The sequence below is a fragment of the Protopterus annectens genome, chromosome 13.part0 (genome assembly GCF_019279795.1).
Source record: "Protopterus annectens isolate FY-2018-M chromosome 13.part0, PAN1.0, whole genome shotgun sequence".
In the NCBI taxonomy this organism is placed as follows: Eukaryota; Metazoa; Chordata; order Ceratodontiformes; family Protopteridae; genus Protopterus; species Protopterus annectens.
In genome coordinates, this window is record NC_056747.1 from 1,138,635,848 (window position 1) to 1,138,661,130 (window position 25,283).

Sequence of the window (25,283 nt, forward strand, 5' to 3'; positions counted from 1 at the left end):
AGGAGCTTGTCTGAGCAGTATAGCCGGAAAAAAAACGCCCAGAGGCGGATTTTAAACAGGGAACTACAAAAGAGCTAGAAATGGTCTGTCAGTAGCTGGAAAGGACCAATTTTTTGTTGGCCAATTTCTGTTGAAGCGAGGGGGCTGTACCTGCAGGAAATCTTTGACTGTCTGCATAGATTTTGCCTTATCCTCCATTTTCTTTAAGACTTCTTCTGCTTTAACTCCAAAAAGAACATCCCTGCTGTAAGGGAGCATCTAGAAGCTTTGCTTTAACATGATCAGGCAGAGTTTGTTCCTTTAACCAAGCATGTCTACGTATAACAGACCCAGTGACAGCTGCTCTGCAAGAAGCATCCAAAGAATCAAACCCACATTGTAAAGTATGTTTGCCCACCTGTTCAGTTGCATGCAACAGATCCTGCATTTCTTTCAATTCAGACTGTTGAGGGAGTGTGCTCATTTTTTGTTTTAACTGAGACATTAGAAATTGCTGATATTTTAGCATGTGAAATTGGCAATTTAGTGCCCTCACAGCTACAGTGGCTGAGGTGTAAACCTTTCCCCCCCACCTGTCTAGTGCTCTGGAGTCCCTTTCAGAGGGTACAGGATTTTTTGCCATAGAAGCCTTAGCCCCTTTGGGACCCTGGGAGATAGTCTCTGGATCAGCAACAGGGCTTTTATAAAGAAATTTGTGGGAATCAGGCACTCTATAGTATCTGTCAGGTTTGGCTGGAGCAGGAGGCAGAGAATCTGTGTTCAAACTGGATTCTAAGTAATCATCATCCACAATGTCTAAAAAGTACAGTTTTGTACCTACCATAAATGTAGATGTCCGAACTGGATAGCATCTGCAGTCATAACAAGTGGGTTGTCCTGTCGTCAGGCAGCCCTGCAGTCGGCCGGATTCCAAAGTCCGGGTCCGGCTTCGGCTGATGTCGCACTGCACCCGACGTCATCTCTGCTGGTCTTCGGGTATAAAAGCATCAGCCGACGCCATTTTCCTCAGTGTTTCTTGCCCCAGATGCCAGTAGCCCTCTTGCAGGGTAAAATTTGGATAGATGCCAATGTTTCCAAATAGATAGAGGTAAACACAACAATAAGCATATATGTACATATATACAAACAAATACACCATAAAGACTCCCCAACAGCTAGCTATTAGGAGGGTAAACACCCTAGGAGTACCACAGAGGGGAAGGAGGGAGGGTAATCCTGACTGCAGATGCTATCCAGTTCGGACATCTACATTTATGGTAGGTACAAAACTGTACTATGTCCTTCATGGATGCATCTGCAGTCATAACAAGTGGGTAGAATACCATAGCCAACTAGGGAGGAGGATAAAGGTAGATTATGGTGTGTTTAAGATCCCTTGCAGTACAGCAGTGGCAAACCCTGCTCGGGATCTGGAATAAAGAGGCAAATTATAATGCTTGGCAAATGTATGCACGGAGGTCCAAGTAGCCGCCTCAATAATGTCTTTGGTTGCCACTCCTCGTAAGAAGGCTGTGGTAGTGGCTGTTGCCCTTGTAGAATGAGGTCTTATGTTCTGTGGAATTGGTTTTCCATGGAAGGAGTAACAGTATCGTATGCAATTTCCTATCCATTTGGAGATTGTCTGTTTGGAAATAGCTTTTCCTTCCCTTCCTGTTGCATAGGCTACAAAAAGTTGGTCAGTCTTTCTGCTATTTTTGTTCTGTCCAAGTAGTAGCGTAGCTGTCTATGTACATCCAAGGTATGCAGTATTCTTTCCCCTCTGTTTTGTGGGTTGGGAAAGAAGGAAGGTAGGTGGATTGCCTGGTTTAAAGATACTCTGGATACCACCTTAGGCATAAATGTAGGATTAGTCCTCAAGGACACTCTATCTTGGTGGAAGATTAGGAAGGGTTGCACTGCCATTAAGGCCTGTAGTTCTGAAACCCTCCTTGCTGAAGTAATTGCCAGTAGGAAAGCAGTTTTCCATGACAGGTGTTGTAGGTCTGCTGTTGCTGCTGGTTCAAAGGGTGCTAGTGTCAACTTTTCTAGCACAAAGTTTAAGTCCCAAGCTGGTAATGGTGGTTTCCTGGGAGGTTTTACATTCTTGATTCCTCTGAGGAACTGCCTGAGCAAAGGGTCTGAAAAAACAGGAGGATCAAAGCTGTATTCTGCTGAAATAGCTGATGCATGTATCTTGATGGAGGAGTAGGACAGCCCTGAATGAAGAAGTTCGCCCAGATACTCCAGAATGTTAGGCATATCTATGTTTGACACATCTTTTCCTCTTTCGGTACTCCAAATGACAAACCTTTTCCATTTTCCAGCATAGTTCTTTCTTGTTGAAGGTCTGCGTGCTTCAAGAATAATGTCTTTAACTCTTTGGGAAAGTTCTGGATTAGCTGCTGCTATGTGATGTTCCATGCAGTCAGTTGCAGCGTTTTAGGTTTGGATGTATGATGCTGTAGTTGTTCTGAGTTAACATCAAAGGCATCAGGGGTATTGGCCACATGTTGTTCAGAGACATGCTCTTCAGTAGTGGGTACCAGTGTTGTCTTGGCCAGTTTGGGGCTATCAGGATTATCCTTGGACGTTCTTCCTTGATTTTTAGTAGTACCTTGTGTATCAGAGGAAGAGGAGGGAATGCATATGCTGTTAGGCCTTTCCAGTTGAAGGAGAGTGAGTCCACTTTCCATGCTAGTGGGTGGAATGTCCTCGTGCAGAATTTTTTGAGCTGGTGATTGAGAGGTGATGCGAATAGGTCTATCTGTGGCATTCCCCATTTCTTTGAGATGGTCTTGAAGATGTCCGGGTGCAGTTTCCATTCGTGGGCATCCGAAGTGGTTCTGCTTAGTATGTCTGCTAGAGTATTGACTTTCCCCGGTACAAATATTGCCTGTAACTGAATGTTGTAGCTGAGTGCCAGGGTCCACAGCTCCAAGGTCATTCTGCATAGGGGGTATGAATGAGTGCCTCCCTGTTTGTTGATGTACCACATGACTGTGGTGTTGTCTGTCCTTATCATCAACTGGCCCTCTTTGAGGAAAGGTTTGAACTTTTGGATTGCCAGTTTTACTGCCAGCATTTCTTTTAGATTGATGTGCAGGTGAATTTGATCCTGTGTCCACAATCCTTGCACGCATTTGTCCAGCATGTGGGCCCCCCATCCTAGGTCTGAAGCGTCTGTTGTGATGGTCTGGCTTGGTTGACATCTGCGGAAGGGCAGGCCTGGGTTTGACTGGCATGCCTGAGCCCACCATAGGAACTCCTGTTTTAAGCATGGAATTAGTGGGATTTCTGTTTCTAGACTGTGTCTGTGTTGGGACCATAAATTCTTTAGGTACCACTGTAGTTTCCTCATATGTAGTCTGGCAAATGGGACCAAGATTATGCATGATGCCATGAAGCCCAAGGCCTGTAGAAATTTTCTTGCTGTTAACTTGTTCAGTTTTGTTAGTGCCAAGAAGTAAAGAGGAAGTTCTTTTGTTTTTCTGTAATCAGGAATGCCATTTGTTGTACTGTGTCCAATTCAGCGCCCAAGAATGTCCTTGTTTGGGATGGTATCAGCCTTGACTTTTGTAAATTGACTGTGTATCCCAGTCCTTGTAGCAAGTAAATGACCCTTTGTAAATCTGTTGTCAGCTTGCTTTTGTTGTCCCCTTGTAGCAGGCAGTCGTCCAGGTATGGGTAAATTTGAATTCCCTGTAGTCTGCAATGGGCGATTACTGATGCCAGGCATTTTGTGAATACTCTGGGCGCAGTAGATAAGCCAAAGGGCAATGCTGAGAATTGATAGTGCTCTGATCCTGCAAGAAATCTGAGGTATCTTCTGCAGACTGGTCGAATTGGGACGTGCAGGTATGCCTCCTTGAGATCTAGAGTTACCAGCCAAGACTCCTTGCCCAACATGGGAAGAAGTTGCTGTAGGGTCAGCATTTTGAATTTTGGGACAATGATGTATGTATTTAAGGTGGACAGGTCGAGAATTGGTCTCCAACTTTTTTCCTTTCTTGGAACTAGGAATATTCTGGAGTAGAACCCCTTTCCTTGTTCTGCTGTTGGCACTCTTTCCACAGCTCTCATGTTTGCTAACTCCATTATCTGGCGTAGAGCCTCTGTTTTTGATTTGGAGGTAGATTTGGCATTCCTCTTTTGACTGGTAAAGTGTGGAAGTGAAACCGGTAACCTTGATCTATGGTTTGTAAAATCCACTTGTCTTTTGTTATGTAATGCCAGTTCTTTGAAAATAAGGTTAACTTTCCGCCTAGAGGAGCTGCTATTTGTTCCCTGGTAGGCGGATTTAGGATTAAGTCACTGTGGTTGTGCTGATGTAGTGGCAGTGGCTGTGTCTGTGCCTCTGTTGTTACCTTGCCACTGTCGTCCTCTGTAGGCACCTCCTCTGGATTGGTTTCTGCCTCTGGAGCGTCTATTCCTGCCCCTTTGAAATTTTGCGGAGTCAGGAAAGGACCAATTTTGGCAGGCCAGTTCCTGCTAAACCTTGGGGTTGGACCTGCAGGAAATCTTTAACAGTTTGAACAGATTTTGCCTTTTCTTCCATTTTCTTCATAACCTGCTGGGCAGGTGTACCAAACAAACTTGTCTTGTCCATAGGAGCATCTAGCAACTTAGCTTTAACATGATCCGGTAAAGCTTGTTCCTTTAGCCATGCATGTCTTCTTATCACTGTGCCTGTCATGGCTGATCTAAATGAAGCCTCCAGTGCATCATAGCCACATTTTAAGGAATGGTTGCTAACCTGTTGTATGTTATTTACCATCTCTAATACATATTTCTTATCAAGAGATTCATCAGTAGTTAGCTTTTTAGTTAACTGATCAAGCATAAACTCTTGGTATTGTATCATGTGAAACTGACAGTTTAAAGCTCTAGCTGAGAGAGTAGCTGAAGTGTAGACCTTTTTACCCCATCTGTCTAGTGACCTTGCTTCCCTTTCAGAAGGAATAGGGTTTTTAGCTGTGGTTGCGGCTACTGCCTTGGGACCCTGGGATATAGTTTCTGGGTCTGCAAGAGGGGCCTTGTAAAGGTGGTGATGAGTATCTGGCACCCTGTAAAATCTGTCTGGTTTGGCAGGGGCTGGGGGTAAAGAATCTGGAGCGGAGCAAACATCATTGAAAGCATCATCCACCACAGAGAGAACAGGAGGTATAGCTAAGGGCCTGTGCTGCGGGAGGTGCAGAAAAGTCCTAAGTCTTTTTCTGGAGTCTGAAAAATCCTGTTGCTGCCATTGGAACTGTTCTCGCATGGCATGCAAGGTTTCTCCAAAGGAGAATTCTTCTGGTGGGGAAGCAGCTGGAATGGATTCTTCAGCATCAGAATCTTCAAAATTGGAAAAGGGAGCCTCAGGCTGGTCAGTTATGTCTGATTCATGAGCAGAATCATCAGAAGACACTGGCTCAGGGGGCTCTGCCCTAGGTCTCTTCTCTGGGGGCTGAGAGGCCCTGTCTGGGTGAGATTGAGATCCTCTAATTAAAGAAATCAAATCTTCTGCCAAAGAAAGCATTTGAGAACTAGAAGAGGGCCTGGATGAGGGGGGTTTAACAGGCACTGATTTAGTAGTCTTGGCTGCTTTAGCCCTGGCGAAGGCCTTAATGGACATGGCTGCTGGAGGCCTAGCAGCACCACGTGCTTGGGTAGAGACATCCAAGGGATGGTGTCTGATAAGTCAACCACCGTAGTGGGTAAAATTTCTGAGGTCGATTCAAGAATTGTAGCAGGGGCCTCAGTTGTAAGAATAGGTTCAGCTGTACTTTGAGCAGTTTTCTCGGTTTCGGCTGAAAGCGAGACACTCATGTTTGCTTTGCCGTGGTTTCGGCGAAACCGCGGACCGCGAGTGTCGGTCTTTATCTTTGCGTTTTGGGGTAGTCGGAGGATCCGGCGGCATAATGTACGCAAAATCAGTACCGAAAAACTGTTCTGCAAACTCCGACCGGCCTAAGCGTTCGTCGGTTGAAAGAGCACAGGCGAACAGGCTGCTACGTCGTGGGCTGGGCCTAAACAAGGCAGACAGTAAGAGTGGAAATCTTTATGAGGTATTTGTTTCCCACAGGTTAAACAATTGTTAACTTTTTCTGACATCGGCTGAGGCAAGAAAGAGTCCCCAACGGGGTACTTAGCTTTAGAAGTCTTCGAAGTAGTATTCGGTAGAAGTAATCTCTGGATCCGACCGACCGGCACTTGCGAACAGCTTCTGCTTCGGGCGCCACGCGGCAAGAAAGACTGAGGAAAATGGCGTCGGCTGATGCTTTTATACCCGAAGACCAGCAGAGATGACGTCGGGTGCAGTGCGACATCAGCCGAAGCCGGACCCGGACTTTGGAATCCGGCCGACTGCAGGGCTGCCTGACGACAGGACAACCCACTTGTTATGACTGCAGATGCATCCATGAAGGACATCTGGGGGGATGGCAAGTGGTCTGTGCTGGGGGAGTAAAAGAAACTCTCTGAGCCTTTTCTTTGAGTAAGAGTAGTCCTGACCTTCCCAGTGAAAATGTTCCCTCATAGTGTGTAAAGATTCCCCAAAGGAGTAGTCTTCAGGAGGAGAAGCTGAGGGAATAGAATCCTCAGCATCAGAATCTTCATAAGGGGAGAAGGAGTAATCTTGGTCCTCAGAGGAGCTTGAGGAAATAAGACACTTGTTCAGAGGAGGCATGATCTTCTTCTTGTCTAGGCCTTTTGTCGGGTGGGAGTTGGGAACCCCTGATTAAAGAGATCAAATATTCAGCCATTTTGAGCATCTGTTTCTTAGGCATGGGGCCTTGAACTGGAGACTGAAGTGCAGTCTTTTTAGGTTTAATAGGAGTCTTAGTCTTAGGATACGTTTTTATGGCGAGCGTCGTCGGTCTGAAGACGCCTTCAGAAACCGAAGGTGTTTCTGCAGCACCATCTTTTTCAGCAGTGTCGTCGGTAGGGGCTAAACAAAATGGCTGCATCGGCCTAGTACTTTCAGCCAAAAGTTCCGAAGCGGTCTCGGGTTCCAGATCTGCGGTAGTCAGGGGCTGCATCGGAGCCTCACTGAAGACCGGTGAACTGGAGACCGGACCAGCCGAGGCCTCTGAGTCTGGCTTGGGTCTAGGCTGCCTGTCCTTATCCTTGCGTTTTTTTGTGCACGCCGGTAGTCTATTGCTCCGATGGCAAAGTGTAGTTAAATTTTCTACCGAAGTAGTGTCGTGCGAAATCAAAGCGTCTTTTTATAGTACGCTTATTAAACCTAGCACAAAAACGACAACCAGTGACGTCGTGGTCTGGGCCTAGGCACGGTATGCAGTAAGAATGAAAATCCTTATGAGGTACTTGCTTCCCACAAGAAATACAATTGTTAACTTTTTCTGACATCGGTCTGAGGCAAGAAAAGTTTCCCCAATGGGGTACTTAGCTTTATTGAAGACTTCGGATCTGAAATTCGACTTCGAAAATCTCAGGAGTCGGCCGACCGGCACTTGCGAACTGCTTCTGCTTCGGGCACCGTGCAGCAAAAAAGACTGAAGAAAATGGCGTCGGATGCATTATATATACCCCTGGCGCACTGACGTCATGGAAGAAGCAACAGCAACCGACGCCGGACCAAGACTTTGGAATTCCGGCCGACTGCGGGACCGCCTGACGACAGGATAACCCAAGTGTGATGACTGCAGCAGGGTAACACGATGAACATCTAAGCTTCTTTCATGAAATGTTAATGGGCTTTTCATTCTCAATTAAGCACATTAGGGTTTTTACATTTATGAGAAGTGAACATGGTGTTTTTCAGGAAATGCATCTCAATGTGAAGCATGAGAAACTCTTAAGTTAAGATACAAAGGAGCTTCTGTCTCTTAATGAGGTAGGACATGTAAAGAGGTAATTATGCTGTTAAAGAAATGACATCCTGTGGCAACTGCTGAAGGTGGTCCTTCAGACTTGAAGGACAAAGAGAAAAAATCCTGGTTACAACAAGCCAAAGCAGTACAGAAGAAATCTTTTAGCAGAATTCAACCTGCAACTTGTGAATCAACATTCTCATCAGTCTAGACGACAGACAACTAAAGTTCTACAAGTGTGGGACAGTTTACAGGGATCCCTGGGTAACACAGATTGCTTATACAAAGGCTGACTTGGACAAAATGTTATGATTTATTGTTACAGTGGCCCTTTTCTTTTCATTTTTTTATTTGGTTCAGTCTTTTGATACATTTTTTTAATCTTCCTGTGTTCCTTCCACACTGCCTATTCCCACCCCCTAGATATTCACCAAAGACTAGCTTTTGTATAATCATTTTTTGTAACTTTGCCACGTGTGGTCTTTGAAAGTTACTGCTGATCCACCACAGTTGGACATTTTTATTTTAGGTACATTTCATCTTCACTTCCTGCTGTCCATAAAGCCCCCTCTCTTCCTCCTCCATCACCCTAATTGCTTTCCTCTTCTACCTGGCATGCTATACCAGAAATCGAGTAGGAAGCAACATCAGAGGATCACAGACATCCTTCTCAGAGGCTGTAGAGTTTTTAGGAATCAAGTCCCTGTGTATCCCTTAATACAGCCTGATGTGTACATGAAGCTCACGCCATCAGCCCAGTGACGTGTTCACTCAAAAACGTAATCCTTTGATACAGGGCATGAAAATACTGCTCAGTGGGGTGCATACGCCTCAGCCCACAGTGCTGTTTGTTACACTTGCATCTGTTGGACTCCAGCACTGCAGGAAGACAAGCTGCAGGTGCTGACTCCCAATCTCTTTGGACAGCCTTTTCAACATCCAGGATGTTAAATCTTAGGTTACCTTACCTAGGCCACAGCCAGGCCTTTATTTGTGCAACACATTCAGATGTATGCCTTCTTACACTTACTCTCCATTAAAACCTACTACTCAATCACACAAGCCATATGCTTAATATGCAGATCCATGCTATTTCACATTTAATAAGCAACTCACAAAAAATTAAAAGCGGTATACGAGGAAAAAAAAAAAAAAACAGAAGTTCTCCATCTGAGATGGATGCTTACCAACTTTGCCAGAATAAGGGCATCAGTCATAAGGTCAGCTAATGGTGTTTTGGTATGGACGTTATAGAAAGAATATGCTGCTTTCAGGCTCTTGTGGACTGGATGATTCATGATTGTTGAAGGAAGGGTATAGAAGCTCAAAACATCTGTTAGCTCCCCTCTTCCATTCTGCACAGAGTGAGAAAGCACAAAATCAAACAAGTTAAACAGAATACTGAACAAACTCAAGCTGAACAGTTAGAAATGGAAGCCTTATTCAGTCCAGTTACAGTACTTTGTCACATATCTCATGTTATATCCTATGAATTACTTCAAATTTTGAATTCAAAGCTTTTTTAGGCCTTTACTAGTTAGTTGCAAGGCTACAGATCCTCCATTCATTCCTACACATACAAGAATATCAGTTTTCATAAACATTTGTACAGGTACTCAAACAGCAACATTTTTTATACTTAAGTATTTTTTTTTTAATTCTGATCCTACATTTTCAAGGCAATTACTTTTAGGATCCATAACAGACCAGCAGCAGCAAGAGAATTTGTAATAAACTAGATGTGACCTAATTGTGTACTACAGACACAGAAAAATGGTTAAACTGAATACCTAGAGCCAGAAGGCATTTTTACCATGAGTGAGTATGGGCAGTGTAATTCATATGCAGCACGGCCACTTGACAGTATCTATGCACCTTAGATTTTTCAGGGCAGCCTCTACACTATTCCATTAAGGAACGCATGAGGGGATAAATCCAGCAATATCCACATTCAAATGAAACTTAGTGGTATTACATAATGCACTTATTTTAAAAACTTATCGGATATCTTTTTTGATCTAGACCATTCGCTATGTAACCTTTTATTCTCCTAAATGCAATTTAAGTCTTTTTAAATTTTCACTACTTCTACTATCATTCTTATGTTTATTAGCTTACCCTATTTCCACACTTCATTTTCAAAACTTTTCTCTAGTGCTTTTGAGTCTATGGGAAGAGAAGACTGCCACATATTTATGTCACTTATATTATATCTATCAAAAGGGAATCCCTGACTAATTCACTTGTTAGCTGCATTAGTGACACAATACTATATGTGGGAAGGGGTCAGCATGTCCAGAGATGACTGCAGAACAAAGGATTTATTTAATATTTCTAACAAGTTGTTCATCTGTTAACATGTTACAGTGTCTAAACTGTGGATAATTACCAGTGAGATGGACTGATAATGACCTGTAGGGACTGCAATGGACACATTCTTAAAGCAGATACAGGGTACAACTATACTTCTGGAGTAGATAACACTGGCCAAGGAGTGGCAAGCCACCTGATGGCAAAAGGCAATGCAGTTAGCAATCCATTTGGATAACGATTGTTTACTCACAACTAAGTTCTTGTTATGGAGGGTAAAGGAGATAACCAGATGAGCTGTTTTCCTGAACTCACCCTCTTCATGTAAACCTTCTCCACCTGGATTCTGCATTTGGGGAAGGTAAATAAATTGGTTTAAATATTTTCAAAGATAACCTTAGGAAGGACACGTGGATTACTCCTAACGGACACTAGATCCTTGTGAAACACAAAAATATGACCTTCTACAAATCAAGTCTTATAGCTCTAAGGAGGTCCAGCAGGAATAGGTAATGGAAAAGAAGAGCAAACTCCTCAACAGTGAAGCTAATGTCCCAAGAAAGAAAATGGCTCATCAAAGACAGACAGGTATACAAAACATCAATGCTGGCAGACCTGCATTAGCTCAGCAATCTGACTAACAAACTTTCTGTAGGCCAAGACAATTAGAAACGTGGCAAAATCACGGAATAAATAAATAAATAGTTGTAGAAGACAGGTGAGGACCACTTGAAAAATTCACTACCCAAGGAGGAGGAGGAAGGGCACGTCTCACCTTGATGGAGAATTCTTTCCCTCCAAGATGTTGTCTGATACTTTGGCAGCTTCTGTGACTACTAATGCTAACACTAGAAGATATGATGATCAAATGATCTAAAGGAGTAATCAAGGTGGAGCCATTTGTTACCCAAATGAAGGGGACTGCTACATAGTGACAAAGAGAAATCATTTTTCTCAATCACTTAGTAAAAAAATGACAATGAGTTCTAGTCTTTCCTCCCTGAATCTAGTCATAAGATGCAGAATCCTAGAAAACAGTGTAAAAGCACATGGGAATCTACTGCCATAAAGACAAAGGGCATCCCATGCCATTACTCACTTGCTCTGCTCCAGAAGATAGAATAATGTGAGCACCATTTTCTCCTCTGTGTTAAACAGGTCAATTTCCAACTTACTCCTCTCCCCCACCCATCTAGAACAGAAGAGGACTGGCAATTGGGGATAAACCCCAAAGCAATCACCTCCTTTAGGATTTGACTCACTGCAGCCATAAAGCCCAGATCAATGGCAGACTGTCAGACTAATATCACTTCTCTGCAGAGGTGATACAAATGCATGCCCATACCATATCATTTGTCCATATACCATATCACAGGCTGAACTTCTGGCTGAAGCAAGAGGAGCTTAGAAAGTACAGTTTTGTACCTACCATAAATGTAGATGTTCGAGTGCTAATACAGCTGCAGTCATAACAGATGGGTTGTCCTGCCGTCAGGCGGGTCCTCGGTCGGCTGAATTCCAAAGTCTAGGTCCGGCATCGGATGTTGTCGCTTCTTCCCTGACGTCGGTGCGGCAAGGGTATAAAAGGACCAGCCAACGCCATTTTCTTCAGTTTTTCTTGCCCCATGTCAGGTGCCCCCAGAAGGAAGGCAAAACATAAACTTATGTAATAATGCAATGCAATATAATAAAAAAAAACAGTAATTTGCAAGCAAATACACCATAAAAGAATACCCCAATCAGGATGTATGAGGAGGTGTTTGTCATAAGGCCTGTCCCAAGAGGGGATGGAGGGAGGGAAACCTGGACTACAGCTGTATTAGTACTCGAACATCTACATTTATGGTAGGTACAAAACTTTACTATGTTCATAGTGCATACAGCTGCAGTCATAACAGATGGGTAGAATCCCAAAGCTAAAAAGGGGTGGCAGGCACTAAGTGGAAAGTACAGTTTTGTACCTACCATAAATGTAGATGTTAGAGTGCTAATACAGCTGCAGTCATAACAGATGGGTTCTCCTGCCGTCAGGCGGGTCCTCGGTCGGCCGAACTCCAAAGTCTAGATCCGGCGTTGGTTGTCGTCGCTTCTTCCCTAACGTCAGTGCGACAGGGGTATAAAGGAACCAGCCGACGCCATTTTCTTCAGTTTTTCTTGCCCCAGATGTCAGGCGCCCCCAGAAGGAAGGCAATACATAAATTTGTGTAATAATGCAGTGCAATATAATCAAAATACAGTAGTTGCAAGCAAATACATCATAAATGAATACCCCAATCAGGTTGTATGAGGATGTGTTAGCCTATAGACCTGTCCCAAGAGGGGAAGGAGGGAGGGAAACCTGGACTGCAGCTGTATTAGCACTTGAACATCTACATTTATGGTAGGTACAAAACTGTACTATGTTCATCGTGCATACAGCTGCAGTCATAACAGATGGGTAGAATCCCAAAGCTAAGAAAGGGGTGGTAGGCACTAGGTGGAACTAGGAGGAGCCAAAATGCCCTGCAAGACTGCAGTGGCAAAGCCTGCTCTTGATATGGAGTATAATGGTAGGTTGTAGTGCTTGGAAAAGGTATGCACAGAACTCCAAGTGGCTGCTTCCAAAATATCCTTGGTAGGAACTCCTCTGAGAAAGGCTGCAGAGGTGGCCGTGGCCCTGGTGGAATGAGTTCTAATGCCTGTAGGTACAGTTTTGCCATGAAAGGAATAGCAAAAACGTATGCAGTGGGCTATCCATTTTGAGATTGTCTGTTTGGAAATTGGCTTTCCTTGAGCTCCTACCGCATAGGCCACAAAGAGCTGTTCTGATTTTCTGAAAGGCTTTGTTCTGTCCAAATAATAACGCAGTTGTCTGTGGATGTCCAAGGAATGTAGTAATCTCTCCCCTTTGTTTCGAGGATTAGGATAAAAGGTAGGTAAATGCATGGCCTGATTTCAAGTTACCCTGGATACCACTTTAGGCATAAAGGACGGGTTGGTTCGTAAGGAAACTCTGTCCTGATGGAAGATGATAAAAGGCTGGACAGCCATGAGAGCCTGTAGTTCTGAAACTCTACGAGCTGAGGTGATAGCCAGAAGGAAAGCTGTTTTCCAGGACAAATATTGCAAATCTGATGAGGCAGCTGGCTCAAAGGGAGGCAAGGTCAGTTTTTCCAGAATGAAATTAAGATCCCAAGCAGGTATTGGTTGTTTCCTTGGAGGTCTTAAATTCTTAGCCCCTCTGAGGAACTGTCTTAAGAGAGGGTGAGAGAATAAAGGTGGATCAGTGTTGTATTCTGCAGAAATGGCGGAGGCATGGATTTTGATGGAGGAGAAAAAGTCCACTGCTTAGCAGTTCAGCCAAATATTGTAGTATTTGAGGTAAATTCAGTTTTCCAGGATCCTGGCCCTTTTTCTCATTCCAGACACAAAAACGTTTCCATTTTGCGGAGTAAGCTTTTCTAGTTGGCCTTCTGGCCTCCAAAATGACAGCCTGTTGTAATGCTAAGGAATCTTCCATGCGGCTAGATTGAGTGTTTTTAGCTGGCTGTGAAGAGTTTTGAAGCTGTGCTGAGTCAGAAGAAGAAGCATTAGAGGCAGGGTCCATGGTGGGGAATGCGTCAGGCTCCTCAGGAGTGGGTACCAGTGTTGCCTTGGCCAGTCCGGAGCAATGAGAATCATCTTTGGTCTGTCTGCTCTGGTCTTCAATAGAACTTTGGGCAGCAGAGGAAGAGATGGGAAGGCATAAACTGTCATTGATGTCCAACTGAAAGAGAGAGCGTCCACTCTCCAGGCCTTAGGATGGAAGATCCTTGAGCAGAATTTTGTCAATTGATGATTTTTGTGGGAGGCAAAGAGATCTATGTCTGGCCTTCCCCATTCTTGGATTATTTCTGTAAAAACTTTTGGATACAATTTCCATTCGTGTGGATCTGTCATATTCCTGCTTAGGTTGTCTGCCAGCGTGTTTTCCTTGCCTGGCAAGTACTGTGCTTGTAGTTCCATTTGTAATTCCATGGCCATGTTCCAAAGTGACATGGCCAGTCTGCATAGGGGGTAAGAATGTGTTCCTCCCTGTTTGTTTATGTACCACATAACTGTGGTGTTGTCCGTTCTTATCAATAGCTGACCTGGTTGTAGAAGGTCCTTGAAAGCTATAATAGCATTTATTACTGCTAGCATTTCTTTTTGATTGATGTACAGGTGCTTTTCTTTTGGGGACCATTTGCCCTGAATGCACCGATCTGTCATGTGCGCCCCCCCCCCAGGCGTAGTCCGAGGCATCAGTTGTGATGACTTGATTTGCTTGAGGCTTGCTGAATGGAAGACCTGTGTTTGTTTGACATGCTTGAGCCCACCACAGAAATTCCTTTTGCAGACATGGAATTAGTGGTATTATTGTTTCCAAACTGTGGCTGTGTTGAGACCATATGTTTTTCAGGTACCATTGTAGTTTCCTCATATGCAGCCTTGCACATAGGATTAGTAAGATGCAAGATGCCATGAATCCCAGAGCCTGCAGGATTTTCCTTGCAGTCAGCCTGGTGTAATTTGCTAGTGTTCTGAAGTATTGAATTAGTTGCCCCTGCTTCTCTGGCGTGAGGTAGGCCATCTGGGTGTTTGTGTCCAAATTGGCACCCAGGAAAATTATCTTCCGAGAGGGTATCAGCTTTGATTTCTTTTTGTTGACTGTGTATCCCAGAGAGTTCAATAACATTATTACATAAGCCAGATGTTTCAGAAGAATGTGCTTGCTGTCTGCTTGGATCAGGCAGTCGTCCAAATAGGGGTATATTTGTATCCCTTGAAGTCTGCAGTAGGCAATTACTGATGCCAGGCATTTCGTGAATACTCTGGGCGCAGTAGATAAGCCAAAGGGCAATGCAGAGAATTGATAATGGGTTGAACCTGCAAGAAATCCGAGGTACCTTCTGCAATTTTGTCTGATTGGGACATGCAGGTATGCCTCCTTGAGGTCCAATGTTACCAGCCAAGACTCCTTGCCCAGCATGGGAAGAAGTTGCTGCAGAGTGAGCATCTTGAATTTTGGTACGAGTAGAAATGTGTTTAGGATGGATAGGTCCAAAATAGGTCTCCAATCTTTTCCCTTTCTTGGCACCAGAAATAGCCTGGAATAAAAACCTTGACCTTGTTCGGGCGTAGGTACCTCTTGAATAGCTTTCATGTTTATGAACTCTGTAATTTGCCTTTGTGCCTCTGCCCTTTGATTGTGTGGCAGGTTTGGTATGCCTCTCATTTTTGGAAGGGTGTGAAAATGGAATTTGTAGCCTCTGTTTATAATGTCCAGGATCCATTTGTCCTTTGTGACAATATGCCAATTTTCTGAAAATAATGCCAGCTTTCCTCCTAAGGGGGCTGCCATTTGAGACTTGGTTGGCATGCAAAGGGGAAAGTCATTGGGTTTGCTTTCTGAAAGATTGCGAGTTGTCCTCACCACCTCTGTGTAGGAGCTTGCCATTGTCTGCCTCTAAACGATCCTTGGGATTGTCCTCTGCCCCTCGGGCGCCTGTATCTGCCTCTTTGGGGTCAGTCTGTGGCAGGAAAGGACCAGTTTTTGGAAGGCCAATTTCTACTAAAACGTGGGGGTTGAACCTGTAGAAATTCTTTCACAGTTTGCATTGATTTAGCCTTTTCCTCCATTTTCCTTAATACCTCCTCAGCATTAGCTCCAAATAGTACATCCTTTTGAAGAGGGGCGTCTAGTAAAGTACAGTTTTGTACCTACCATAAATGTAGATGTCCGATAGGAATGCATCTGCAGTCCTTACAAATGGGTTGTCCTGTCGTCAGGCAGCCCTTCGGTCGGCCAGATTCCAAAGTCTGGGTCTGGCCTCGGCTGGTGTCGCACTTCACCCGATGTCATAGCTGCAGTTATTCAGGTATAAAGGCATCAGCCGACGCCATTTTCCTCAGTGTTTCTTGCCCCGGATGCCAGGTGCCCTCTTGGAAGGCTAAATTTGGATAAATGCCAATGATTCCAAATAGTAGAGAGCAAACACAAAAAATAAGCATGTATGTACATATATACAAACAAATACACCATAATAGATCCCCCCCAAGCTAGCTGAAGGCTGGCAAACACCCTAGGAATACCTCGGAGGGGAAGGTGGGTGGGTAATCCTGACTGCAGATGCATTCCTATCGGACATTTACATTTATGGTAGGTACAAAACTGTACTATGTCCTTCAAGGATGCATCTGCAGTCCTTACAAATGGGTAGAATACCATAGCTAAACAAGGGGAGGAGGAAAGAGTAGAGATTATGGTGTAGCTAGGATCCCTTGCAAAACAGCAGTGGCAAAACCTGCTCGGGATCTAGAGTATAAAGGTAAATTGTAATGCTTGGCAAATGTATGCACGGAGGTCCAAGTAGCAGCCTCTATAATGTCCTTGGTAGCCACTCCTCGTAAGAAAGATGTGGTATTGGCTGTAGCCCTTGTGGAGTGAGGCCTGATGTTCTCTGGAGTTTTCTTTCCATGGTAGGAGTAACAAAATCTAATGCAATTTCCTATCCATTTGGAGATTGTCTGTTTTAAAATTGGTTTTCCTTCCTTTCCTGTGGCATATGCTACCAGAAGCTGGTCAGTTTTTCTATTGGACTTAGTCCTGTCCAGGTAGTAGCGTAACTGTCTGTGTACATCCAAGGTATGCAAAAGTCTTTCTCCCCTGTTCTGTGGGTTTGGGAAGAATGTAGGTAGGTGGATAGCCTGATTTAATGACACTCTGGATACCACCTTAGGCATAAATGTAGGATTTGTTCTCATGGACACTCTATCTTGATGGAAGATCAGGAAGGGTTGTACTGCCATTAATGCCTGTAGTTCAAAGACCCTTCTTGCTGAAGTTATTGCCAGCAGGAAAGCAGTCTTCCAGGATAAGTATTGTAATTCTGCTGTTGCTGCTGGCTCGAAAGGAGGAAGTGTCAATTTTTCTAGCACAAAGTTCAAGTCCCATGCTGGCAATGGTGGTTTCCTGGGAGGTTTTACATTTTTAATTCCTCTCAGAAACTGTCTGAGCAGGGATGAGAGAAGACAGGAGGATCCAAGCTGTATTGTGCTGAAATAGCTGATGCATGTATCTTGATGGAAGAATAGGACAGGCCTGTGTGGAAGAGCTCTGCCAAGTACTCCAGGATGTTGGCCATGTTTACCAGAGTCACATCTTCTCCCTTTGCAGTACTCCAAATGAGATATCTTTTCCATTTTGCTGCATAATTCTTTCTTGTTGAAGGTCTGAGAGCCTCCAGGATTATGTCTTTAACCCTTTGGGATAAGTTTGGGTTAATTGCTGTTATGTAATGTTCCAGGCAGTTAGCTGCAGAGTTTTCAGGTTTGGATGCAGGATGTTGTAGTTGTTCTGTGTTAACAGTAATGGGATCAGGGGTAGTGTCCATATTTGTTCCCGAGACATGCTCCTCAGCAATGGGTACCAATGTTGTCTTGGCCAGTCTGGAGCTATCAGAATGATCCTTGGACGGTCCTCTTTGATCTTCAGAAGCACCTTGTGCATCAAAGGAAGTGGTGGAAATGCATGCTGTCAGGTTTTTCCAACTGAAAGATAGGAGTCCACCTTCCAAGCAAGTGGGTGGTGCGTCCTTGTGCAGAATTTCTTTAGCTGGTGATTGAATGGGGATGCAAACAAGTCTATTTGTGGTAATCCCCATTCCCTTGTGATGGCTTTGAAGATGTCGGATGAAGCATCCATTCGTGAGCATCTGTGGTTGTTCTGCTTAATATGTCTGCTAGAATGTTTTCTTTTCGGTACAAAAATTGCTTGTAACTGAATGTTGTAGCTCAGGGCCACATCCCATAGGTCCAGTGCCAGCCGGCATAGAGGATATGAATGGGTGCCCCCTGTTTGTTGATGTACCACATAACTGTGGTGTTGTCTGTCCTTATCATCAACTGACCTTCTTGGAGAAATGGTCTGAATGACTGGATTGCCAATTTTACTGCCAGCATTTCCTTTAGATTTATGTGTAGGCGCAGCTGGTCTTGAGTCCATAAGCCTTGTATGCACTTGCCCTGCATGTGTGCTCCCCAACCGAGGTCTGAAGCATCTGTCGTGATGGTTTGGCTTGGTTGGCTGTTGCAGAAGGGCAATCCTGTGTTTGATTGACAGGCCTGAGCCCACCATAGGAACTCTTGTTTCAGGCATGGGATTATTGGGATTTTGGTTTCTAGGCTGTGCTTGTGTTGGGACCACAAATTCCTTAGATACCACTGTAGCTTTCTCATATGCAGTCTGGCATGAGGGACCAGAATTATGCAGGATGCCATGAAGCCTAGAGCTTGCAGTACTTTTCTTGCAGTTAGGTGGTTCTGCTTTGTTAATGACAAGAAGTAGAGAGGTAGTTGCTCTTTCTTTTCTGCAGTTAAGAATGCCATTTGTTTTGATGTGTCCAGCTCTGCACCCAGAAAGGTTATTCTTTGGGATGGAATCAGCCTTGACTTTTTTATATTGACTGTACATCCCAAGGCTTGCAGCAGGTAAATGACTCTTTGTAAGTCTTCTGCTAGCTTGCTTTTGTTGTCCGCTTGTATCAGGCAGTCGTCCAGGTAGGGATAAATTTGGATTCCTTGAAGTCTGCAATGAGCAATTACAGATGCCAGGCATTTCGTGAACACTCTGGGCGCAGTAGATAAGCCAAAGGGCAATGCTGAAAATTGATAATGCTCTGATCCTGCAAGAAATCTGAGGTATCTTCTGCAAATTGGTCTTATGGGGACGTGCAGGTATGCCTCCTTGAGATCTAGAGTTACCAGCCAAGACTCCTTGCCCAGCATGGGAAGAAGCTGCTGTAGGGTCAGCATTTTGAATTTTGAAATAATAAGGAATGTGTTTAAAGCGGACAGGTCTAGAATGGGTCTCCATTTGTTTTCTTTTCTTGGTACCAGGAAGAGTCTGGAGTAAAATCCCTTTCCTTGCTCCATAGATGGTACCTTTTCCACAGCTCTCATTCTTAATAGCTGAGATATTTGTTTTAGAGCTTCTGTCCTTTGAGTAGGTGGTAGGTTTGGCATTCCTCTCTTCCCTGGTAGAGTATGGAAATGGAACCTGTAACCTTGGTCTATAGTTTGCAAAATCCATTTTTCCCTTGTGATGCAATGCCAGTTTTTTGAGAATAAGGTTAGTTTTCCGCCTAAGGGTGCTTCTAGTCGTTCCCTGGTAGGCGGTGCCACTGTCAAGTCACTGTGATTGAGTTGTTGTAGTGGTGGTGGCTGCGTCTGTGCCTCGCTGGTTGTTACCTTGCCATTGGCGTCCCTGTAGGCACCCCTGGATTGATTTCTGCCTCTTGATCGCCTATTCCTGCCTCTCTGAGCCTTAGAGGAGTCGGAAAGGACCAATTCTTGGAGGGCCAGTTCCTGCTAAACCTTGGAGGTTGAACCTGTAAGAAATCTTTCACCGTTTGTACAGATTTAGCCTTCTCTTCCATCTTTTTAGCACCTGCTGAGCAGGGGAACCAAATAAATTGACCTTGTCCATGGGTGCATCCAAAAGCTTTGATTTGACATGGTCTGGTAATGCCTGTTCTTTCAACCATGCATGTCTCCTGATAACTGTGCCAGTCATGGCTGATCTAAAGGAAGCCTCCAGTGCATCATAGCCACATTTTAAAGAATGGTTACTAACCTGCTGTATGTTATGTACCATTTCCTGAACATATTTTTTATCTAAAGATTCTTCAGAGGAAAGCTTTTTAGTTAACTGGTCAAGCATAAACTCTTGATATTGAATCATATGAAATTGGCAGTTCAAAGCCCTAGCTGACAAGGTAGCAGAAGTGTAAACTTTTTTACCCCATCTCTCTAAGGACCTGGATTCCCTTTCAGAGGGGAGGGGTTTTTTAGTAGAAGTAGCAGCTACAGCTTTAGGGCCCTGGGCGATGGTCTCTGGATCTGCAAAAGGAGCCTTGTATGAATGGTAATGAGTGTCCGGGACCCTGTAGAACCTATCGGGCTTCGCAGGAGCCAGAGGTAATGAATCAGGAGCAGTGCAAGCATCATTAAATGCATCATCTACAACAGAAAGAACTGGAGGTATAGCTAAAGGCCTATGTTGTGGCAAATGTAGAAAGGTTCTAAGCCTTTTTCTGGAGTCTGAGAAATCTTGGCCCTGCCACTGAAAATGTTCCCTCATAGCATGCAAGGTTTCCCCAAAGGAAAATTCCTCAGGTGGAGAGGCTGAAGGAATGGACTCTTCAGCATCAGAGTCTTCGTAAGGAGAATAAGAAGCCTCAGGAAGGTCTGTATGTTCTGATTCATCAGAGGAACCATCAGTGGATACTGGTTCAGGGGGCTCTGCTCTAGGTCTCTTTTCTGGAGGTGGGAGAGGACCTGTCTGGATGAGGCGGGATCACAATTAAAGAAATTAAATCCTCAGCCAAAGATAGCATATGAGAGCTAGTGCTGGGCCTGTGTGAGGGGTTTGTCAGGCACAGATTTTGAAGCTTTGGCTGCTTTAGCCTTGGCAAAGGCCTTAATAGACATGGCTGCAGGAGGCCTAGCAGCTCCACGTGCAGGGGTTGAAATATCCAGGGAATTGTGTCTGATAATTCCTGAGAAACCGCAACAGAAGGCTGGATTTCAGAAGCAGATTCTACCAGGTTAGAGGAGGCCTCGGTAGAAGGCATGGTTTCGGCTGGAGAAAGAACCGCTTGCTCGGTTTGCGAAACCGAGACACTCATGATTGCTTGTCGCGGTTTCGGCCGAGATCGCGGACCGCGAGTGTCGGTCCTTTTTCGTTTTGGAAATTTGCGTTGTCGGAGGATCCGGCGGCATAATGTAGGCAAAATCAGAGGCGAAAATTTGTTCAGCAAACTCCGACCGACGTCTAAGCGTCCGTCGGTTAAAAGAAGCGCAGGCTAGACATGCTGCTACGTGGTCTGGGCCTAAGCAATGTATACAGTAGGAGTGGAAATCTTTATGAGGTATTTGTTTCCCACAAGATAAACAGTTATTCACTTTCTCTGACATCGGCTGAGGCAAGAAAGAGTCCCCAACGGGGTACTTAGCCTTTTAGAAGTCTTGAAGTATTCGGTAGTAGTAATCTCTGGATCTGACCGACCGGCACTTGCGAACAGCTTCTGCTTCGGGCGCCACGCGGCAAGAAAGACTGAGGAAAATGGCGTCGGCTGATGCCTTTATACCCGAATAACTGCAGCTATGACGTCGGGTGAAGTGCGACACCAGCCGAGGCCAGACCCAGACTTTGGAATCCGGCCGACCGAAGGGCTGCCTGACGACAGGACAACCCATTTGTAAGGACTGCAGATGCATCCTTGAAGGACATCTTAGCTTTGACATGATCAGGCAAGGCTTGTTCCTTGAGCCAGGCATGCCTACGTATGACTGATCCTGTAACAGCAGCTCTACATGAGGCCTCTAGAGCATCAAAACCACATTGTAAGGTATGCTTACCCACTTGTTCTGCACTATGCATCAAATCCTGCAACTCCTTCAAGTCTGGTTGTTCAGGTTGTGACATTTTACTTTTCAATTGTGATAACAAAAACTGTTGGTATTTTAGCATATGAAACTGACAGTTTAAGGCCCTCATGGATAAGGTAGCCGAGGTATATACCTTTTTTCCCCACCTTTCTAAGGATCTGGAATCTCTCTCAGAAGGCAATGGATTTTTAGCAATGGAGGCCTTAACTCCCTTGGAGCCCTGTGAGATGGTTTCTGGGTCAGCAGCATGGCTTTTGTATAGAAATTGGTGTGAGTCAGGAACCCTGTAGTACCTGTCAGGCTTAACTGGAGCTGGAGGTAGAGAGTCCGGGTTAAGGCAGGCCTCAGAGTAAACCATCTAGGATGTCCAAGACAGGAGGTAAAGCCAGAGGCCTGTGCTGAGGTAGCAATAGAAATTCCCTGAGCCTTTTCTTGGAATCTGAATAATCTTGGCCTTCCCAGTGGAAGTGTTTCCTTAAGGTATGCAAAGTTTCCCCAAATGAGTAATCCTCGGGGGGGGGGGGGGTACAGAAGGGATGGACTCCTCCGCATCAGAGTCTTCAAAAGGGGAGTAAGAATGTTCCTGATCATCAGAGTGCTCTGAAATAATGGAGCCCTGATCAGAGGAGGGGGAATCTTCCTCCACTCTGGGTCTTTTGTCCGGTGGGGGCTGAGAACCTCTGATCAGAGTAATTAAATCCTCAGCCATTTTAAGCATCTGTTTCTTAGGCATGGGGCCTGGAGATGGGCCCTGTGTAGCTGGTCTCTTAGAGTGCATGGTTGCTTTAGACTTTGTGAAAGCCTTGATGGAGAAAGAAGAGGAAGGTCTGAAGACACCTTGAGTGGAGGTGGACCTGTCCACATTCTGAGTTTCAACGCCAAGAGTGGCTTCGGTATCTGTAGTCGGGGTGTGGGCCGAGGAGCCTGCGACCTCGGGCACAGGAGACACTGTCAAAGAATTGTCGTCGGTAGTCAGGGGCTGCGTAGGCGCCTCGCTGAGAACCGGACCACGTGTAGTCTGCTTTGGTGTGGTGTCAAGTAGAGGCCGCGGACCTCGTGTGCCGGTCCTTGTCTTTGCGTTTTTTAGACAAAACCGGAGTCTGAGTATCCGACGACATAGTATAGTTAAATGCTTTCCCAAAATAATGCTGGGCGAACTCCGCCCGACGCTTAATAGTGCATTTGTTGAATGTAGCACAAAAGCGACAGACCGAGACGTCGTGGTCTGGGCCTAAACAAGGTATACAGAGGGAATGGAAATCCTTATGCGGTATTTGCTTCCCACAAGAAATACAATTATTAACTTTGTCTGACATCGGTCTGAGGCAAGAAAAGTTTCCCCAACGGTGTACTTAGCTTTTAAGAAGACTTCGGTTTCCAAATTTTCGTAATCTCAGGAGCTGGCCGACCGGCACTTGCGAACTGCTTCTGCTTTGGGCACCGCGCGGCAAGAAAGACTGGAGAAAATGGCATTGGCTGGTTCCTTTACACCCCTGTCACACTGACGTCAGAGAAGAAGCGACGACAACCGACGTCGGACCTAGACTTTGGAATTCGGCCGACCGAGGACCCGCCTGATGGCAGGAGAACCCATCTGTTATGACTGCAGCTGTATGCACGATGAACATCTAGGAGGAGCAAGGATGCCCCTGCAAGACTGCTGTGGCAAAGCCCGCTCTAGATTTAGAGTATAGTGGAAGGTGATAGTGCTTGGAGAAAGTGTGTACAGAACTCCAAGTGTCTGCTTCCAAAATATCCTTGGTAGGAACCCCCCTGAGGAAAGCTGCAGAGGTAGCTGTGGCCCTTGTGGAGTGAGATCTGATGCTTGTAGGTACAGTTTTACCATGAAATGAGTAACAAAAGCGTATGCAGTGGGCTATCTATTTTGAGATTGTCTGTTTGGAAATAGCCTTTCCTCGAGCACCTGTAGCATAGGACACAAAAAGTTGCTCTGATTTTCTGAATGGCTTTGTCCTGTCCAAATAATAACGAAGTTGTCTGTGAATGTCCAAGGAATGTAGTAGTCTTTCCCCTTTGTTCTGTGGGTTAGGATAAAAGGTAGGTAAGTGGATAGTCTGATTTAAGGCTACACTGGATACCACCTTTGGCATAAAGGAAGGGTTGGTTCGTAAGAAAACTCTGTCCTGATGGAAAATGATGAAAGGTTGCACAGCCATGAGGGCTTGTAGTTCCGAAACCCTGCGTGCTGAGGTGATAGCCAGAAGGAAGGCTGTTTTCCATGATAAATATTGCAGATCTGTTGAAGCAGCTGGCTCAAATGGAGGCAGGGTCAGTTTTTCTAAAATGAAGTTGAGGTTCCAAGCAGGTACTGGTGGCTTCCTTGGGGGTTTTATATTCTTAGACCCTCTGAGGAACTGTCTTAAGAGAGGATGTGAGAATAAAGGAGGATCAGTGTTGTATTGTGCAGAAATGGCTGAAGCATGGATCTTGATGGAGGAGAAGGAAAGTCCACTGTTTAACATCTCAGCTAGGTACTGTAATATTTGAGGTAAATTTAGTACCCAAGGATTCTGGCCCTTTTTCTGATTCCAGGCACAAAACCGTTTCCATTTGGCGGAGTAGGCTTTTCTAGTAGAAGGCCTTCTGGCCTCCAAGATGACATCCTGCACCTCCTTGGAGAGGAGGGTCTGTTGGGAAATCAAGGAATCCTCCATGCGGCTAGATTGAGGGTTTTCAGCTGACTGTGAAGAGTTTTGAAGTTGTGCTGGGTCAACAGAAGAGGCACTAGAGGCAGGATCCATGGTGGGGAATGCGTCCGGCTCCTCAGGAGTGGATACCAGTGTTGTCTTGGCCAGTCCGGAGCAATGAGAATCATCTTTGGCCTGTCTGCTCTGGCTTTTAATAGAACTTTGGGCAGCAGAGGAAGAGGTGGAAAGGCATAAACTGTCAATGTTGACCAACTGAAAGAAAGTGCGTCCACTTTCCAGGTCTGTGGATGAAATGTCCTTGAGCAAAATTTTTCTAGTTGGTAATTTCTGTAGGTAGCAAAGAGATCTATGTCTGGCCTTCCCCATGCCTGGATTATCTTTGCGAAAACCTGAGGCTGCAACTTCCATTCGTGTGGATCTGTCATATTTCTGCTTAGGTTGTCTGCCCGCGTGTTTTCCTTGCCTGGCAGGAATTGTGCTTGAAGTTGGATTTGTAATTCCAGACCTGTGTTCCAAAGAGACATGGCTAGTCTGCACAGGGGGTATGAATGAGTTCCTCCCTGTTTATGTACCACATCACTGTGGTGTTGTCTGTCCTTATCAATAGCTGGCCTGGATGCAGTAGGTCTTTGAAAGCCATAATAGCGTTTTGTACTGCTAGCATTTCCTTTTGATTGATGTGTATGTGCTTTTCTTTTTGGGACCATTTGCCCTGAATGCACTGATCTGTCATGTGCTCCCCCCAGGCATAGTCCGAGGCGTCTGTTGTGATGATTTGATTTGCTTGAGACATGCAGAAGGGGAGACCTATGTTTCTTTGGCATGCTTGAGCCCACCACAAAAATTCCTTTTGAAGACATGGAATGAGTGGTATAATTGTTTCCAAACTGTGGCTGTGTTGAGACCATAAGTTTTTTAGGTACCAGTGAAGTTTCCTCATATGCAGCTTTGCATATGGGATTAGCAGGATGCAAGATGCCATGAATCCCAGAGCCTGCAGGACTTTCCTTGTAGTCAGCCTGGTGAAGGTTGCCATTTTTCTGAAGTATTGAGACAGTTG

The 25,283-nt window shown here is 45.0% G+C and overlaps 1 protein-coding gene across 1 annotated transcript in view; it reads right to left on the reverse strand.

Moving 5' to 3' along the window:
• NMT1 (N-myristoyltransferase 1) overlaps positions 1 to 25,283 on the reverse strand; it is a 1,232,576-nt gene that overhangs the window by 167,444 nt on the left and 1,039,849 nt on the right. The window contains exon 10 of the mRNA XM_044055120.1: positions 8,981 to 9,148. Within this exon, the coding sequence (XP_043911055.1) occupies positions 8,981 to 9,148 (168 nt within the window). The remainder of the gene's footprint in view (positions 1 to 8,980; positions 9,149 to 25,283) is intronic.